Source organism: Amphiprion ocellaris, chromosome 1 (assembly GCF_022539595.1).
Source record: "Amphiprion ocellaris isolate individual 3 ecotype Okinawa chromosome 1, ASM2253959v1, whole genome shotgun sequence".
NCBI classification, from domain to species: domain Eukaryota; kingdom Metazoa; phylum Chordata; class Actinopteri; family Pomacentridae; genus Amphiprion; species Amphiprion ocellaris.
The window spans coordinates 9641105-9661699 of NC_072766.1; the positions used below are offsets into that span (position 1 = coordinate 9641105).

At 38.1% G+C, this 20595-nt stretch overlaps 3 protein-coding genes across 6 annotated transcripts in view; 2 read left to right on the forward strand and 1 right to left on the reverse strand.

Annotated features, from left to right (window-relative positions):
* Positions 1-253: 253 nt before the first annotated feature.
* terb2 (telomere repeat binding bouquet formation protein 2) lies at positions 254-4942 on the forward strand. The gene is made up of 7 exons (XM_023276710.3): positions 254-763; positions 1034-1115; positions 1217-1356; positions 1627-1688; positions 1765-1829; positions 1916-2004; positions 2195-4942. Exons 1-7 carry the CDS (start codon positions 700-702, stop codon positions 2308-2310), a joined length of 618 nt encoding a protein of 205 aa, XP_023132478.2. The 5' UTR covers positions 254-699; the 3' UTR covers positions 2311-4942.
* A 178-nt stretch (positions 4943-5120) lies between these two features.
* Positions 5121-9184, forward strand: sord (sorbitol dehydrogenase). The gene is made up of 9 exons (XM_023276686.3): positions 5121-5318; positions 5422-5455; positions 5981-6145; positions 6505-6664; positions 6822-6940; positions 7410-7475; positions 7582-7760; positions 8432-8553; positions 8696-9184. The coding sequence occupies exons 1-9, from the start codon at positions 5265-5267 to the stop codon at positions 8859-8861; spliced, it is 1065 nt and encodes a 354-aa protein (XP_023132454.1). The 5' UTR covers positions 5121-5264; the 3' UTR covers positions 8862-9184.
* Positions 9185-9674: 490 nt separating this feature from the next.
* The window catches only part of apba2b (amyloid beta (A4) precursor protein-binding, family A, member 2b), a 71793-nt gene continuing 60872 nt past the window's right edge, over positions 9675-20595 (reverse strand). For all 4 annotated transcript variants that reach the window (XM_023276692.3, XM_023276690.3, XM_023276691.3 and 1 more), the window contains 6 exons: positions 19410-19595; positions 17963-18142; positions 14281-14493; positions 14042-14161; positions 12529-12669; positions 9675-11102 (listed from right to left, as the gene is read on the reverse strand). In XM_023276692.3, coding sequence (XP_023132460.2) covers positions 11031-11102; positions 12529-12669; positions 14042-14161; positions 14281-14493; positions 17963-18142; positions 19410-19595 — 912 coding nt within the window. In that variant the 3' untranslated portion in view covers positions 9675-11030. The remainder of the gene's footprint in view (positions 11103-12528; positions 12670-14041; positions 14162-14280; positions 14494-17962; positions 18143-19409; positions 19596-20595) is intronic.

Below are 20595 nucleotides of genomic sequence, written 5' to 3' on the forward strand. Positions count from 1 at the left end.
TAATGCTTTCCTTATTACTCAATTCATGTCACTGTGAGTAAGAAAAGTAAACGTACCTTGGCTTGTAGATGCCAAGTTCATTCAGAAACCGTGTATCCTCTCTTGGCCCCTCTTTATCCACGTCTGAGAAGGTAGAACATATTGAAAAAAAACACCAAATGTTTTAATTTATAACGTTTGCTGAGATAATAATGTAAATAACAATGCCAGATAAGCAGGTTTCTTACGAGCAATGTGTGTCCCAGTTTGACTTTAAACGTCTTAATAAGTTAGCTAACTGTCCAGACAGTCTGTTTGGGAGGTAAAAGCTGTTTTTCTGATGGCGCTGGTTCTCATTTTACGTGGTTATGTTGTCGGTAGGCCGGTTTAAAAGACGTATAGACAAACAGCGATACGCGTAAGGCCTCAAAAAAAACACCCTTCTATTAGCTAGCAGCAGGCCTGAGCAGTTTGAGTCGTCCTCTTCTCCGGATTTTAATATTTCCGACTGTTTGTGACAGCACTTAAATGCAGCAGAGCCGTTTGAGCGCCAAACTACGGAGCTGTTAGCATAAAGTAGCTATTAGCTGCAGTTGGTCAGAGGTTCCTATAATTTTTAGTTTTTCAGGGTAAAAAGTAGTAAGAAATACCATATTCAACGCCATAGTTACTAGCTGAAAGTAGCTAACATCCCCTTGTAAATAGACTGGACTTAGTGCTATGTTTCGGGGTAAGACTGCCTGGTTTTCAAGCAGTGTGCCACAAACATGTCACAACTTTTGGAGTAAGTACCTTAATATAAGGACAATGCTTAGGCTGTTGGCTTTTTCAAGCTAACCTACTAGCTAAATTAAACACCGTCTAAACAATTTAACAGAATGTATTTTTTCAGTTAGCTGGAAGCTCACTAATTAATATGTTGACACAATAAAGGTGCTGCCGCTAAATCATGCTAGCATAAAATAGCTAGACCAGGAATTGTTGGGATTGATACCTTAGTTCAAGTTGAAGCTACGTTGGAGCTGGCTTGCTTTAATCCTATGTTTTCTTGTAGTATTGGAGGGTGGCACTATTGCTAGTTGGAAGGCAGCAGATTACCTTTTCAGTGAGGATGCTACATGCCCAGATACTCTCAGGTGAGCATGTTGAAAAAAAGCTGAAAAGCTCTACATTCATCATCTAGCTAACCATTTGTAAGAAATTTTTTTCTACAATCCAGATGTATTTTTTTCCCCAGGATATTTGAGAGCAAAGATTACCTCTGGAACAAGGTGACAGTTTTTCACAGCTTCTTTCTGTCCGTCTGTGAGAGGTGGCAGAGTGTGAAGTCTGTGTGCATTGGTCATTATGTGCTGCCTCCAGCCACCGTGCAGGACGGTGAGGATTAAGTATATTTATTGATTTACTGACATACTAAATCCCTGCTGGATAAATCTGAGAGGTTTCAAGTTGATTAACAAGATAGGAAACACAAAAAAATGTTCCTTTGCTGTTTGTGTTTTTTATTATTAGTATATGCCATTTAGTGTTAGATGCTGAACAGTTTTAATTCAAGTTTCTAACAATTGGTCTAAGAGACCTGTCATTCTTTGGTTTGTTCAACCAAGACATAATCAGTTTGTCATACCTAACTAAATTTCCTTTCAGAGGTGAGGACTGTGGTTGGGAGGTTGATTTGGGAGTATGAAGATGAACAGTCAGCAACACAGGTAAGCACAAAAAGCAATGGAATTCATACAGATCGTGTAAAGGATTGTAATCATTATAGTACCTCCTGCTTTACAGGGCTCCCAGAAGAGTTTTAGTCACTTGACAGAGGAGGACTTCAATGAAGAAGTCAGCAGGAGCAAGTATAATGACTTTCCACTGTAAACATTCAGAAATGCAATTTCAAACTTCCCAGTAAACTCATTAAGTCCCTGTTGCTTCATGGCAGCTTTGAACCATCTGAGACAGACTCAACAGAAAGTGAAGCTCCTCTATGTAATCATTTGGGAATTTGTCCAGATAGTAGCATGCTAACAGGTGAAGTATTTAACATAGTTTACTGTATGTTTTCACATATTTCTAATCAAATAATAGTAGATAATTGGCCTGTATTGAAGGTTTGGCGTTCATATTATTTGACAGTGTTTAGCATCTGATAGACAGGAGAAGTATTATCTTTAGAGTTGCATGTGTTAGCATTATGATTTTTTTTCTGTTTACCTTACAGGCCATATCAGCATGGACAACTTGCAGAAATATCAAGGTGAACTCTGTGATTTCCAACCGGAGTGTGTCCAGTGCTGCAAATGTAAAGCAAACATATACAAAACTAAAGCATGCTAAAGCTTGCTGTGCTGCTCACATTTGTATATTGCAGATAATGTACTGACAAACAAGTGAGTTATAATGTCTGCTTATAGTGTCTGTATTGCCTTTCTGCACACATGTATTTTGTTTAAATGCAAACTCACATTAAAAAAATGTGTAACATGGCTAATACTAATATCATATTGGAATGTTGTCCTTATTAATTCATTGTTTCTGAAAAATACAGGATTTTATCCCCTTGACTAACACCCCAATTTTCTTGTTGTCTCATGAAATTAATCTTCCTTAAAAGGGCGACTGATTCTAATGCATGCAAATTTATCATTAAGATCTTCTCTTACAATATAGAACTATGTGAGCCACAGGAATGGACAGCTGACTTGCTATGCAGCTATAGCTTACTAAATGTTACTTACTACTTACTCATAAATATAAGTGTCAAGACATCCACAATTATGGTGCTCAGTACTGTTTGTTTATTTATTTATTGAATCTCTTTTTCTTTTGTGTTGGTTTTCTTTTTTTAATTTTTTTTTTCTTTCTGTTTTATTGATGGGCAGTTAGTAGTTGGGAATAACACACCACCTTACAATCTTTAATTGCAATAGCACCGCCTGTTATTTTCTGTCCCTGTTCATCCTGTTCATCCTGTTCGTCCTGTCCAGTCTTTGTTTCCCCCACACATCACTGAGGTGTAGCACTGCCCTCCCTGGCTCATAATAGGGAATTCTAATAAAGAATGTCTGCTTAGCTTTCAGGGAGGGCTGGTGATGGTCACACACATGCACTAAATATTAAAATATTTGGCTGCAAGACTAAAATATGCATCATTCTCATACAATGTTGACACCTCTTTTGTGGAGTTAAACAATGAGAACAAATGCAGACAAAAAAAAAAAAGGGCGACTGATTCTAATGCATGCAAATTTATCATTAAGATCTTCTCTTACAATATAGAACTATGTGAGCCACAGGAATGGACCTTATGAGTTCAGCTGACTTGCTATGCAGCTATAGGTTACTAAATGTTACTTACTACTTACTCATAAATATAAGTGTTACACAGTTCTGTTGACCAGCAACTTCCTGTAATATTCTTTAACAAAACTGATGGGGCTGATAGATGGATAAACTAATCTTGCTAGTCTTGTAGTGGACATTGCATTTAAGTGCACAAAATATCAACCTGCAGTGTTTTTATTTACTAGTGCAAAGATGTGAAACGTTTGCATTTCACTGAGAAACTAAATAAGAAATATGAGGACACAGTTTTATCTTTGGTGTAAGCACCTAACGAGCAAAGCCTCGAGAATAATAGAAATGTATTGTGGTCATATCTGGAGAATCCTTGAGAACCGCAATATTAATCTTAATAGTGCAGGTTTCGTATAAAAATATGCCTTAATTCAGATCAGTTTCAGTCTAACAAAACGAGCATGCTTTTAACGAGGTACTCTAAGTGGACATCGGATTCGACTATTACTACACGAGTTGAGGGGATTATTTGTTGATTTCATCACGGCATTTGGACTTTAACACTTAATAGAAGCTTTCAGTTAATAACAGCATAATATAACCGTATTTTAAATTAAGATTAAGCAGTAGTTGAAGTTACCTGTACTTTTGTATGTGCAGCCACTTGACTTGACATGGTAGCGTCCATCCCTGCGAAGTGAACTGTGCCGCCGCTGTTTGGCCAATCAGATGCTTTGTTTTGGTACCGGCCCCGCTACCAGGAAGTAAAACATGCAGACTGCTCCTGGACTTTGACGTGACTGAGGTTGAACACAGTGAGATTTCTCTTTGGACTAGTGATGGTGAAATCGAAGCTTCATGAAGCAATGAACCACAACTGCTTCAAGAATGACACACTGCTTCGAAGCATTTGATACAACCAGAAGAGCGACATCTGCTGGCTCTGTGTCAGAACTGCATCTAAGCGGAAAAAAATGAAAAAGCCTCAGGACTGCTTGTCTCACACTGCTTTGTACTTGCAATAAACGTTTTAAAAACGTTATATATGTTTGTTTGCATGCATTTATATGTGTTTTTGTGTATATGTGTGTGTGTGTGTGTGTGTGTGTGTGTATAGATATACATACATATGGTGTGTATAGAGGTACTGGGGGACAGGAAAGTGCTTCTGCAACTTTGCCATTGTGGCAGTATAAATGGAGTGTAAACCAGGGAGTGCATGGTTTCAGTCTGTTTCTTTTGTGGCTGACTACCTCTACAGCTTTGGAGAAGATCTGCTCACATGGCACAGATGTTGCTGGCATGTGGAGATATTTTTTGGCCATCCTGAAGAGGTTTGGATACAGTTTGACGTGATGCCCAGTAGGTGAGCGGGTCTTCTCCTCTGGACAGGTAGACACACAACTCACAACACACTCTTTCAACCACTCAAACTACTCTCTCTATGTACCTATCTATAACCTATTCTACTATATGTGTAGTGTGTTTCTATGAAGGAATGAATGTGTGTTGTGCATGTGTGAATCTATGTGTATGTATCTATGAGTGTTATTTAGTGTATGAAATGTAACTAAATCTATCTAAACTTAATTCTACCTAAATGTGTTCTCTCTCTAACTTCTTTCCAAATGGCAAATGTACCAGCATAATCTCCTCTCAAAAACCCACAGTTTGAGGCGTGAATCGGACCCCTTTTAAGACATGGACAGATTGAAATGTCCAACCCCTTCATAATTCCCGCGAAGCACCGCCATATACAGTCTATGAGCGCCGCAACACGCTGTGACGTAACGATGCCTCGCTCTCGGCAGTCACGTGATTGTGGGCATGCCGTAGCAGGGATCCAAACACCGTCTCGGAACACTTCCACTTCAAAATCTCGGCGCAGTGTCGAGCAGACTGGGTCGAGCGTAACACCACTAAACTTTGGACTCGGTCTCTGTTTTTCGTGTGGTTCGTCTTCGTCGGGTTGAAACCTCCGTGTTGCTTGTGTCATGGCGCAGGAGAATCTGGCCGTGGTGGTGCATTCTCCGGGAGACCTCAGGCTGGTGCGAAACGGACCACAAACTTGCTAGATTTACCGGTGCACGTTTACTTTACAATGTTCTGTGAATTAAACGTATTGCAACTGTTTGTGCATTTTGTCCGCAGGAAAACCTTCCCATCCCTGAGCCAGAACCGAACGGTATTTATGTGTTTCTAGTGAAGATCGTTTGCTATGTTGAGGTGCTCTTTATCAAGTCAAAACATGTTGTGCGTCTTGCGTAAGGTATGTTTTTTTTAAAGTATTAAATCGGAGGCAGTGTAGTCTGATTGTCAGCTGCATAGTTGCTACATTGCAACATCGCGACTGTTCTGTTCACCTTGATTTTCCCTGAGAAATGTTTTTCAACTTAGGAGAAACAATTGATTTTTATGATTTTGAAATGTATAACAGAAGTACTTTTTGCCATTCCATTAAATTAATTTTTTGATTGTAGTCATTCTGAAAGTCTCTGTGACTCCAAATTCAACTGTTTGAAACCTGTTTCATTTAGTCAGTTGCAAGCTTTAAATTGGACTGAGTACCATATTTGTTCATAGAGATTTCGAATCAGGCTAGTCTATAGCGTGTTTTTTGTGAGAAGGTGAGAAAATTCACACCCTCCTATTACTCTGTCCTGGACTGTCTTCACAATGTCCCGTCGTGTTTGCTTTGTTTTCTGCTCAGAGGTTTTATTGCAGATGCACTCTGTTGGAATCTGTGGATCAGATGTGCACTACTGGCAGTATGGCCGGATCGGGGATTTTGTGGTTAAAAAACCGATGGTTGTGGGGCACGAGGCTGCTGGCCGGGTGGTAAAAGTGGGCTCAGCAGTCAAGCACCTTAATGTAGGTAAGTAAGTATAGGTGGGTGAGTGTCAGAGCTGTGGAGTACTAAAGGCTTTGTCTCCTACAGTGTGTGCTGCAGAAATCTGGTTATTCTGCTAAAAGGGAAAAAGAGGTGCTTTTACATTTCCAACAACAATATTTAAAATAAGAAAACTGTATTTTACTATCTGCAGTGCTGTAAGTATATTTAAATATACTCATTTGTCAAACTGTAATTTAACTAGAGTGAACACAATTTAGATGCATGATCTCACTTAGGTGTTACCCTTTTATGATATCCCAATCAATTCACACTTGCACCCAGCGATATTGTTATCTTTACAAACTCGTCCAGTGCAATAAACTTCATCTTGTATTTTCTAGGTGACAGAGTGGCCATTGAGCCTGGTGTACCGCGTGAGACGGACGAGTTTTTCAAAAACGGACGCTATAATTTGTCCCCAACCATCTTTTTCTGTGCCACACCCCCAGACGATGGGAACCTATGTCGATACTACAAGCACAGTGCCAACTTCTGTTACAAGTAACAGTTTTTTCAGGATTGCATGATATTTCCTACAGATTACCTTACAATTGCCTGAGCTCTAACCGCTTGCTAACTCTCTTGCCTAACATTTGCATATGTCCTCTTCAATTTATCTTCCTCTTTTGCCTTTCTCTGTCTTATTTCAACTGTCCAGGTTGCCTGATAATGTGACATTTGAGGAGGGAGCTCTCATTGAACCTCTGTCTGTGGGGATCCATGCCTGCCGCAGAGCAGGCGTGACCCTCGGCAGCGTTGTCCTCATTTGTGGTGCAGGTATAAATGAGCACAGCATCCTAAAGTCACACAGTAAAACAAGTTAACCTACTTTCGTGGTAATTTTCTATCAGTCACTTACTGCAGAGTGCATTTCGGGATGTGCTGCAAACTGATGTTAAAAAAAAAAAAAAAAAGGTTTTTGTGCTTTATTCAAATAAAACGCTCATGCACATAGGGGTCTGATTAACACACTGCGGTTAGAGATGCAAAAATGAAAATCACACTGACTCGACATAGCTTAAGAGAGGTAAAAGTTGGTGAACCGTAACATACGTTGCAAGATACTTAATATTTAACACATCCTTGATGTTGTGAAAACAAGTTAATGAACATTTAAACCATCTGTTGTAAGCAGTGAAATGCTTGATCTTTCCCAATAAGGGTTAAGTTGTGTAACACAGGTTCAGCATGAGTGCTGATGCAATGTCTACAGTGTGCATGCTGTTTATTTCCTCGCTTTCTACAGGAGCTATTGGATTGGTCTCTTTGCTTGTGGCCAAGGCCATGGGGGCCTCTCAGGTCATCGTCACCGGTAACATACAGTTTATAAACACTTGCCTGAATGCCAAATGAAATGGCCAATTCTGATAAGATCTCCCTAATCTTTGCCTCTTATCGCATTCCTTCACTTTCTTCAGATCTTTCTCCAGAGCGTCTGAAGATGGCCAAACAGCTGGGTGCAGACTTTCAGCTGACAGTGAAGAAAGGAGATTCATCCGAGCAGCTGGCTAAGAGTGTACATGAAATACTGGGAGCTCAGCCTCACGTGACCATTGAATGCACTGGTGTTGAGAGCAGCATCCAAACAGCCATCTATGTACGTAGCCCAGTTCAGACCATTTTAAGATGCATTGAGGATTATGGACCCAAAACAAAGAAGATAAAAGCACAGTTATTGTTACCACTGCATGACTGTCAGAATGACAAACTGTAGTATAACTCTTTATCCCTGGTGTTCAGTTTTTATTTTACTTGATTCTGTCTGTGTCATGCAACTTTATGCCTCTGCTCCACAAAATTTCAGAATGAAGTATTGTTAAATGTTAATTTCTGATTGATTTGCGATTGAAAAGTTTAGATACAAAATATGAGTATAAAATATTATGCATTGTAAAAGAGTATGGAAAATAGTTACATCTCGCACAGACTCAGCCGACTACAGTAAAATTCTGCTTTCACATTAATAAATCAGTAATAATAATCCAATATATAGCAGTGTAACACTCAGAGAGGGCATGTACCTATAAGTATTTTTCCTTTTGATAGTTTATGTGTCTTTAAAATGCAGAATCTTTGCTTGCAACTGGGTACTTTTGGCATATTTCTGCTTTTGCTTAAGTACAGGATGTCAATGCACTGGGCCTCTGACAGTTATCTCTCATTGCATTTGGTCTACTGTGAAGCAAAAATGCCAAAGAGCTTTAGGATCTGAAGATTCATAAAATTATTCAAGTAATGCCATTTTTCATTGTTTTTTTTTTCTATCAGGCAACTCGTTCAGGAGGTGTGGTTGTACTTGTGGGTCTCGGCTCTCCAATGACCACTATTCCTCTGATCAACGCTGCAGTGAGAGAAGTGGACATCAGAGGCGTCTTCCGCTACTGCAACACGTAAGGAAATATCCAATAATCCCCTTTTATTTTGTCCAATAAGCAGATGCTTAAAACAAAGCTGGTCAGTGATTTAAGATCAGTATTTAGGTGTAACAGACAATGACCTGTTCAGTAAAACATTTGTTTCATCGTGTTGCAGCTGGCCCATGGCCATTGCCATGCTGTCGTCAGGTAAAGTGAACGTCAAGCCCCTGGTGACCCATCGTTTCCCTCTGGAGCAGGCATTAGAAGCCTTTGAAACCACACGTCAAGGTGTTGGGATAAAGGTCATGTTAAAGTGTGACCAAAACGACCTGAACCCCTGAACTGACGCCCTGCAGTCAAACCAAATAGACCAACTGAGAGCGACTCGGCATGACAGGCTCAAACTGGATGTTGACCCTATGAGAGATAACAGAGATAGTTCAAAGAGACACACACTGCTGTCAACTGACTGCTGTATTGCCTGCAAGTTAGACATGCAATCAGCATCAAATGGTACTAACAATTATTTACGATACTCAACATTGTTCTATAACAAACATTTCACATGTTGTACGACTGTATGTAATTAGCAATTTCTTGCGTTTTTAATTAAAGATCTTTTAAAATGCTGTAATGGAGTAAAGAAAATCTTCTAAATTACAAAGAGTGTTGCGTTTCTTCTTTTGCAGAACCTGCACTACCAGACTCTAAGCACTGGGGGGCACCAGTGGCTCAAAATAAAATTGTTAGCAATGAGTTGTACCAGCGTGTACCATACACCAATTATTGTGGTGAATCATTTTTATAGGTGGTAGATAAGTTATCAATGTATTTATCAGTGCAGGAAACTGGAAATGACTGCAGACACATACCAAATGGCACTGCCAGTTACAGAATCTTCCCAGAGGAGTCTAACCACCACCTTCAGCTTTATTTACGAAATTAAATTGAAGACAGTGAGTCATAATTTGGACATGCATCATAATGCGAGGAGTCTTTTTTATTCTTGTCAAGTCAAGCTTTCTGTTTTTCTTTTTTTGGCAGAAATGGCCCTCGATGGAAGAAAGGCCACTCATAAAATCACGGTTATGTCAATACAACTCCTCTTTTTTAATATTCAGAGTGCAGTTTGATCCACTCCAAAATAATCCAGCCAGGTTTAGCTCAGATTTTATTATCTTGCCACAATGACATGATACTACTTTACGAGGCATGCACACAGATAATGTTCATACGGTTAAAATTTACTACAATGCATTGTAAAACCATTACTCCATGGTAAGGCTTTTTTTCAGTCACAGTGTGTGATTCACAGTTCTCTCTTTCCCTCTCAAGACTGAAGGCCAACATACAGTTGGGAAGGTGTTTGCAGTGACTAAACCTGTGTGTTTTTTGTTTTTTTTTTTTTTTAACATGAGCACAATACTAGACAAGTTTCTCTTTATGTACAGACATTCTAATACTGCTTATGGCAATGAGACAGCTCACACAACACAGTTACATTCACTATCCACTCATAATATGCATGAGTTTCAGTCAGAACAATAAAGATGAACATACAGTAGAGCAGCACACAAAAGAAAAATTCAGTTTTCATACATGTGGTTTGATATCAAAAGCATAATTATGCATGTTAATAGTTGCTTGTTATTTAAACGTGTGTGAGTGTTTGTACATGAGATTTAGAAAAGACTTATCTTGCCATTCACAGGTTGAACTCGTGTATTGCCTTGAAATGCCGTAAATCAAAAGTATATGGCGTTTTCTCCCATTAAAACCCGTGCTGCAAGCATCGGTTTCATTCACATGTACATCATATCAACTTAGCATATTTAAGCCCAACATTTCAAACACGTAACTCGTTTTCCTTTTCACTGGCAACCACAATGATGTTCGGCATTTGTGTCTTTGCCGTCATCACGGACTGCTTTCAAATTCAACAGCAAGATTCAGTAGATATTTACAATGCAGCTGTGGCCCCTCCCTCCCCACTGCCTTCAGTCACAATATTAGCAAAATATGTATTTACATGGGAAAATAAATAAACAGAGAGGAACATGAAACTATACAAGGAGTATAGTAGAAGTATCATATTGCATTACATGAATATAAAAAAATAAACTGTGATGCATTCGCTCCATAAGTCCGTCCACATCATCTCACTGACAGAAAAGCACAGACAGGACAAATAAATAGCAAACATTACCCACACACACACACACACACACACACACCCTCAAACACACACACTCGGCCTCTTCAGCTGGTCAGATGGATTAAGCATCTTGTGTCAATAGGATGGCTGTTGCATGTTAAGCACGGACAAGGGAGACATGATGAAGAAATGAACTCATCAGCCCAAAGAAAAGAAGAAAAAACAAAAAGAGAGAAATGAATCGACAGGGAGAACAAATCCTCCCCCTCTGGTGGCTATAGTCAGCTTGACTCGCGGCGTAAGATAACCAATCACAGCTGACAGCCTGTCCTGTCGAGCGCTCCCTGGCCATCGGTTATATGTACATAGGTGTCTCCTGTCCTGTTAGAAGCCTGAACATGGCTGCCGGCATGGTCTTCATGTGGATCTGAAAGTGAGAGAGACAACAGTTTTCAGTGAAATGGACAAACAACAGAAAACTGTAGAAGACTGTGTACATCAACCTGTATGTTTGTGTACATGTGGTTTAAAAGAGCAGTATAAAATCAACCGCTAACATATCTCAGCATACGCAGGGTAAAAGAGTAAATTTTGAGGGTTTCTGTACAAAAGTAATGACCCAAGTAGTGACTTTTTTATTACGCCCACCAACACAATTTATAGGCTCCAACAATGAACTGCCTGAGTAGTGACTGAAGCTCTGTGCAGAAATCAACTTGACAAATTCTTTCCATTTAAAACTGTCAGCAAGTTGAACCCACCGATCCATGACAACAGAAACTTGCATTGATATTTGCAGTGTTTTTTTTTTTGTAGTGTGACGTGACAATTCCAGTAATCTAGTTTTACATGTAGACTTAACCCTGTAAGGCCAAATGTAGAAAAAAATCAGCAAAAAATAAATAAAACAAACAAACCAACTATATATATATATATATATATATATATATATATATATATATATATATATATATATATATATATATATATATATATATATATATAAAAACCCAAATATAGAAAATAATTAGAAAAAAATACACCCAAAAATATATACAATAAAATAATAATAAATAAAGAGCAAAAAAATTAAAGAAAAAAATAAAATACACAGAAAAAAATTTACAAAAAACAATCACAAAAATTAATAAAATACACAAATTTTTTTTTATATATATATATATATATATATATATATATATATATATATATATATATATATATATATATATATATATATATATATATATATATATATATACATACACACACAACTCCAGTAATCTAGTAGACTTAACCCTGTAAGACCCAAATATAGGAGAAAATGAGAAAAAAAAATATATATATATGTATGTGTGTGTGTGTGTGCGTGTGTGTGTGTGTAATAGTTCAAATGTTAGAATATTTCAAAAAAAATAAAAATTATGTATTTTGCAACAGTGGGTTTTACAGAGTTAAAGCAGCACAGGTGGAGATTTTCTGACTTTTAATATCTTTTAATCTTGCACGATCCCACCCTTCCCATAATGCTGCTCCACTGTATACTGACTCATGCTGTCTGCTGCATTCAGTGTATAATGCAGGTTCTCTGTTAAATAAAGAACCCTTCAAGGTTATTTTCTTGCTTTGCTTCATAACATTTCTGTACATCCCTACAGGTCCATCAATGGAGGAACTAACTGAGTAAGTAAATACACAACCTATATTCATTCTTTTTCTAACCTGACAACTGCAATGGAGAAACAGTAATAGTGTCAATATTGCAATATTCGCTCTGTGTTTCAAAATGTGCATAGATGGAAGTTACTGTGTGTGTTACAGTGTATGTGTGTGTTCGTATGCATCAGTTTAACCTCGCCAACAGAGTTGGAGAGCGCCTGTACAATCTTCTCATGTGCTGTGGCCACCACACTCTGCCCATTGATCTCTATGATCCTGTGACCCACACGGACTCCACCTCGCTCTGCAATGCCTCCTCGCATCAGACTGCAGATCTGTCAGGTAAAACACACACAAGAAGAAAAGTCCGCATGTTTATAGGAGTTTTGTATGCAAAATTAAGGGAAAATGAATTGGAATATAACAGGAATACAGTGGTACTATCTGAAACAGGCTTTAAGGGTAAGAGAATTCATATGATGATCTGATGGCACATCAAATCCTTGCTACAGATAAGAGGATTTTTCAGCAAGCATCATGTTAGGTGTATAAATTCTGAATCGCTGTAGCAATTTATCACAATGCTGACAGTGTTTCCTCTGTATCTAGTACAAAGGAAGTAAAATAATGAGCAGATTAATCTAAAACACCCCAGCTAGCAGGACACGTTATCTAAACACTGGTTACCGTCATCTACAAGTTCTAATAACGCTTTAAAGATTTAAAGACCATACTGAGAATATTAAACATTTCAAATAATGTTCCTGTGAGGTTAGAAGTTAAATGAGACTCGAAGATTTTAAGATTCAGAGGGTATTTGCAGGATGTTGGCAGATTATGTTCCACAATAAAAAACAAAGAACATTGTTAAAGCAACATTCAGAAATTGAAAAAAATTAAAATATGATAAATTAACAAAGGTAGCACATTTTACCTGCAATGTTTTGAGGAAATTTAGGGGAAATGCATTATATTTATTCTTCTTCAATAAAACGTTCCCACAAAAATCCATTTAATGTACAGTTTTATGAACATTGGGGCATCACAGGCCAACAGTGTTACCAGCAAACCTATTCACGACATACTGACAGAATATTTTCCATCCCTAAAGAGGAACATTCGGGATACTAACAGAAAATCTCCCATGGAAATCATTAGTAGAACTCAGCAGAATGTTCTTAGAATGTTTTATGGATTTACCCATAACCCATATAATGTTCGTGTGAGGTTAAAAGTGAACTAAGATGGAACATTTTAACTTTCAGATGTTGTTTGGAGGATGCTGTCAGATTATGTTCTATTATAACGGAGGAAGAATGTCCTCAGATCAACATTCAAAAAATGTTTTTCAGACGTTATCGAGGTGTCATATGAAAGAACTTTCTTTCTAAAACATTTCACTAATGTGATAACAAAGATCTTATGTTAAACCTTCCCACAATGTTACAGGATATCAAGTCAACATTTGGAGAACAGTCCAACAATGTTGTCACCAACCATTTTTAAAACATCTTTAAAGAAGTATCCTTCCTTTAAGAAGAATATTCTGGGAACTAATAAAAACCGTCCTGCTGAAAACTTTGCTGAACTTTCTCAAAGTGTTTTAGAACAAAAGTCTTTCCTGGGATTACAGTTGCCAAGACAAAAAAATCAACCTGTTTTACTGTTAATGTCAAATTAATCATGCTTCAATCCATTTATACTTACAATGCCATTCTGGACACTGAAGCCCAGCTGATACTTTAAATCCGGTCTCTTGATGAGGACAGTGGTAACAGGAGGGCAGCTGACTATGTTCATTTTCACCTGGACTTGGTTCTTTAAGCCCTTTAACACAGGAAGAGAAACACAAAACCGTAGAAGCTTGCTCATTTTGGCAGAAATTATTTGATCGAATGTGATTGCAACGTATTCTTTCAGCAACACCCTCATGTACATCTCTGTACCTTAATGATTCCCTGACAGGTGGCGAGTGGCAGCCCCACGAGGCTGGTGTTGTTGATGGACATGATCTGGTCTCCGATGCTGAGTTTGCCAGAGCGAGCTGCTGGCCCTCCGTTCATCATGTTGGCCAAGATAACTGTGGGGAGGATGGAGCCCCAGCCGGACTCCACGATCACCACACCCAGGATCTCCCCTTTACTCTTCTCCAGCTGCAGCTGTGGAGACGGAAGTGAGTCGGAGGAGGTTTGTTGGTCATTTTAGTTTCATCATGAACAGAAAATGAGCTGCCACAATTAAAAGCGTATCACACACTGGGAGCTGACTGAGAATATAAAAAGCTTTCATTACAGTCTCATCATTAGTGTTTTTTACTTTGATGAAAACACAACTGTGTCAAAAACATTTGTCTGTTTGCTCTGATCTTTTCTGCAGTTGATCTGAGCAGCGGCAGATTCAGCTACAAATTGCTGGAGAACTCATTATCACTTAAAACAACAGGATTTCTTTCTAAAAGCTACCAGAAAATCTTTTATTCTCGCCCACTTTCATACTTTAAAGCTAGAAGAGGTGGTATAACAGCAGCCCTGGAGCTCAGAGGATGGGAAATATCACGATATATACGAAGCCATGAGACACTACAATCAGCAGCGAGAGATCTAGCAATACTGTTTGTATTGAGGTAGATTAATATCTCTGCTTGCATTAGAGTGTGGCAGGCAATGCTGCAAATCACCGAGCAGCACAGCCTCATTGCACTATTGGATTTACATCTGGATGGTGCAACAGTGCTAAGAAATACATTTATGGCTTAAATTTACAAGACAAGTTCACGTTAGATTAAACATTACTATCGGAATGGTTCAGCTATAAATTGATTCTCTGTAGGATTCCTTATCCTAGAACCCAAACAACACTTCGCAAATGAAAGATGAGGCAGAGCATTAAATATCAAACACCTAGGAAGAAATACGTTGAAAGGAACATTCTAAAACTGGAGTGAGTTTAAATGGAAGCTGACAAGATACTAAAAAAATGTTTATAAGTGTTGCCACACCTATACATTTTGGACATGACTCAAGTTAAGAAAGTAATGGTGGGATGTATTTCATGCCCTTAAAGAGGTTTTCCATTATTATATGCTCAAAGGTCCTGAGATGCAAGGTGTTCTTCAAGAAGGCTTTGAGTGAGGGACTAAAATCAGAACCCCTACAAATCCTATTAGGGGCCAGCATAGACTGATTAGAAATAAGTGGTTGAAATATGACCCAGAGCATACAAGAGCTGCATAGAAAAACTATGAGAACAAGAGGCAGCAGATAACACATATATTGAGGCTCCAAAAGGCCAAATGAATGCAATCAAATTACTAATTCAGACATTTATTAACCTCTGAAACCCAATTAGTTTCCAGGTGTTTTTTTACTCTGTGTTTTTTTTGTTTTTTTTATTGCAATATAAAATCCTGCAACTCTATGGAAACAGCACAGCCATGGCACGAAGAAAAGAAAAACTCAAAAATGTCTTCTGCACTGCATGAGATAATTATAATGTTAAAATCACACAAAAAAGTAAAGTTAGAGTTCTGTTACTAGTTCAGCGAAATCAACATTTGTGTCCACATTTGTCACCAAGGTTGGAAGAAACAGCTGCTATTCGTACTATAGATATTTTACTATATACATTTTTAAAAATTTTTTCCCATACTTATCTCCTATGTACTTTGTGTAAACTCAGCCTGCATTTCAGCCCAGTTTGACTGAAAAGTCCCTGAATTTTTGTCATGACTGTTGACAGTAGTTGGGTCACATATGGCTTTACAGTTTTTACAGAATATAGTACTGCAAACAGTTTATTTGTAGCACAGTACTGAAGGGATTTTGGTGAAATATAACAATTTCAAGCTTAGATCTAGTTATTGCTACCCTCTGTTTGCTTTGATGTTTTTGTAGAATTCACAAATGTGATTAATTTGTACCATTTACGTTACAGTACGTACAGTACGGAAGCTGGACAAGAAAAATATGCAGATAAACTTGTGAAACTGCCTTGAAATTATAGTGCATTGTTGTAGATGCAACCCTTTATGGGGCAAGTGATCATATTTGGTAACTTCTGCACACATTAAATATGGCGTTGCTCTTGACTCTCGGTGAGGTTGAGAAGGATGAGGTTTTCACCCAGCCAATCAGCGAAGATCACTACCTTACAGGACACTACATCATGGCATTTGACCAATCAGCAGAGACCTGGAACGTATCAAACTTTCTCTTATTTCCGAAGTTGGAAAAAGACGGACTTGCGGCTCGGTCCTCTTCCATATTTTCTGTTGAAACATCAAAACTATCCATGGATAGGTGACGAAACTCACACATTTTACAGTTGAATAGTTGTGCTAAGTGATGATATATACATTTCTTGGAATTCTTTTTTAACCACTAACAGGCAAGGAACCACATATGGTCATTTCATTGACCTTGAATTTCGACATGAAAATTAGAAAGTTTGAAAAATATCACAAAAGTAAATAAGTCTTATGTCCTCCAAAAACAGCTTAGGGTTGAAATTTTGAATTTCAAAGTTTTTCAATGAGTGCCCTCTAAAGGGTTAAGTCAAATAAAATCTGTTAACAAAAATAGTTTACTATATTATCAGATCCATCAATTTCCATTTATGATACGGGTCCATACTGCTCACCTCTATCATAGGGATTCATGAAGTTTTCTTTAGCACACAAGTTATTCCTATTTGATTTCCCCTGATCGTCTTAAATAGGGACAGTGAGTGAAAATCTCCCACGTTACAAATTATTAGTGAAGGTTTGTCTTTGGAGCTTTAAGAAAAGTGTAGAGAAGCTCTGTAGAGATGTTTGTATACCATTCAGGTAGATGTTTAGATCAGTATGGGGGTTGTATGTTGAGAAGCTCTTGGATTTTAGTTTAGATTAGTGATTATAATCAATGCTTACTGTTATAAAATAACATTATGTCAGACATTAATTTCTACAGCATCTCCACCTGTGTTTATAGTAATTTAATACATCAATATTTCAATATTCAGGCTTTTCCTGTTTCAGCTATTGTGCATATTTCATTACTGACTTAATATTGAATGTGTTTGCCAGTTCCAATTCTTTTGACCAGCAGATGCTACTAGTATACACATGAAGCCTTGAGACATGATTTTATTCTTAACACAGTGCTGAAGGCTACGAAGCTTTAGTGCTTCAAGAAAGCCCAGGTTCCCCATCACTACAAATTACTCATGTGCCTCTAATATAGCAGCTGTGTGGTGGTGCCCATGCAGCCACTCTGCTCATACAGCAGAAACTCTTTCACGGTTTCTAATTCTCCAAAAGCTTCCAGTAATGTTTTCAGGGCACGGTATTATCAAAAGAGGAAATGCTACAGCAGAAAAAAGCTCGAGCTGACATGCTCCGAGTAGATTTTACTGTACCATCTGCCTCTTAATCCGTCTAATTAGTTAACAGCTACTATAGTTGTGTGTTTCTCTAATGGCCCTGCAACATGAGTGTGATTCGTGCCACATGCAAAAGTCTTGCAGTGTTTATGTCTTGGGTTTTTTTTCCCCTGCACTGACACAAATAAACATCTGCGGAAAAAAAATGCATGCATCTTTATCTTCTGAGGCACTAGTGCATATATTGCACGGTTAATATAGACCAACCTCTTTGCAGTTTTCAGAGTTGGAGAAGTGAATGAGGTCGTCATTGTACATTTCCTGGGTGTTGATGATGTCGCTGTACTCCTTCTGACTCAGGTCCTCGGGGTTAATGCCATTGGCTCTCAGGAACTCCTGGTAAGCTACGCTGAAAGCCTGGCCGATGGACTGAGCGATAAGCTGCGCCTGCAGACAGAGGAGGTGTAAACATGTGTTTGTGATCTTGTTTTGTTGGATCAACAAAAGCTAATCTTCACCGAGTTGCATATAAATAACAACACAGCGAGAGGAAAAAAGCATCCGGTGGCAACAAATAATAGTAGCAATGAATGTGCCAAGAATATGTTAAGGCATAATATAAACTGATTCTCACTGTCATAAGCTATTTGTTCCCTTTGAAAGACGTAGAATAAAAGCAAAGAACAGAAAGGAAGTAAACACAGGTGAACTTTCCTGCTTTTTTTTTAGTCCAGAGAAATGAAGCTTAATGAGGACAACAGGCAGAAAAATAAAAACTTCACAGAATAATTGTCTCTTCTACAGAGATGGAATGATATCTTACATATAGTGTACACATACACAGTGTAGAATTATCTGCATTTATGCACACATTTGTCTAAAATAGTAACATTAGAGCCAAGGAATAATTTTCCCCTGTATTTTTCTTGCTTTTCAATTTAACTGAATTCCATACTTGCATGCAAATCTCTTGCAGAATTTGCAGACATGAATGACCCGGACTCCCCACTGTGAATTAGTTTTGCACAACAACAAAGAAAGTCACAACACAGGAAACGCTGCACACAGCCAGCAGAATCACAATAACAGAAACGGTTTATAAGTTGATTGATGGGCTGCTGAATGGTTCCGTTATAACTCTGGCCGGCCTTTAAAACCTGGCAGCAAAATTAGATGAAGAGGGGACAGATTGGAGTCCAGCCTTTATACTGATTGGCACAGAGTTGCTGGCTCCTCAGCGCAACATTGTTCATGGTGCCAAGTCTTGCTGAATCTGCTTCAACAAGCCGAGCGGCAGCTTTGTGTGGTTTAAAAAAAAAAAAAAAACATCAGAAATTAAAAGCGCCCAGCCAATTTACATCATTGCACATCAGTGGGTCGCTCTAATCGGATATTGCACAACATTTCGGTAATTTGTATACATTACTGACCACATTTGGAATAATGCAGAGAAAAAAATGACAAAACTAAGTTGATGATAAGCAAACTGAGGAAAAGGCTTAATAATGTTGATAAGTGGGAAGCTGAAATAAAATCAGACAATCACATAACACTTACAAGGCAATCACAAGTGTTATCTGTTCACTATCTTTAAATGTTGGTGATTTATCTGCCAAATGAAAACACTTACATAAAAACAGAACAGACAATTTATCTCATGAAGGAGCACCACAGGCTGGTAAATGTGAAAATATAGATTTTAGGAGTCACTTACATCTTCAGACTCAAAGACGTGGCATATCATCTTGTACTGCTTCTTTGCCTCAGGCGCCCCAGGTGTAGTTTCGATGCAGTCCTGTGAGGCTGTGCGTGGCATCCGGCGTCTCGCCATCAGGACCACAATGTTCCCAATATCAGCGATGTAGGATATAGTGCGGAGCGCGTTGTCCATCATTGTTTCCTGTCGGCACATCAACCAAAATACATTGATGATAATACTTTAAAGTTAAGGACAGCTTAAGGAAATAATGAGCTTAATATTGAAAGAACCGACTGTGATAATGATGCCGCCTACATACATGGCACCATCCTTCTTGTACAGTTTTGTAATTTATTGGGATATGAAAACATCTGAGGCACAACTATGATAAAATTCACCTACTTCAAATATCTGAGACAAATAATATACAGTCATGGAAAAAATGATTAGACAACCCTTGTTTTGGTCAATTTCTTGTTCATTTTAATGCCTGGTGCAACTAAAGGGACATTTGTTTGGACAAATATAATGGTAACAACAAAAATGGCTCATAAGAGTTTAATTTAAGAGCTGATATCTAGCTGTTTTCCATGGTTTTCTTGACAATAACCAAAATCATATAAGTTCTTACATCAATAGCTATGACATTGTACTGCCAAAAACAGTGCTTTTATTCCATGTTTTCTTTTCTGTCTGGTCTAGTCACATGATACACACAGGAGTTAGTACTTGATTGAAGAAAGAAAATTGAAGAAAACAAAGAAAACAAGGGTGGCCTATTTACTGTTTTCAGTTAATAGACACAATTACTTATTTTACATTAAATGCTGACTCTGTGCAACACAACATAAATCCCACTTAACAGTTCTTTTAACTACAGACAGGAGACTCCAACATCTGTGCCATGAATATGAGTAATACTACACCAAAGTGACACATTTTAACTGACAAAACCATATAATTAGACATATTTCACCTCAGTGAGCTTCCTATTTATGTTTTTCTGCTAAGTGACTATTACTGGTTATCATCATTTTTCTGACAACATCTGGCTCCATTTGATCAGCAACATTAGAAAATTAAAGAACGAGTGTACTTCATATTTGTTTTCTTTCTTTGTCAAAGCTGCGTTATCCGTTTACGGCAGAAAGTGAGATGAAAGCATTGTTGACTGAAAACAAACAGGCCTGCTCTTGATTGC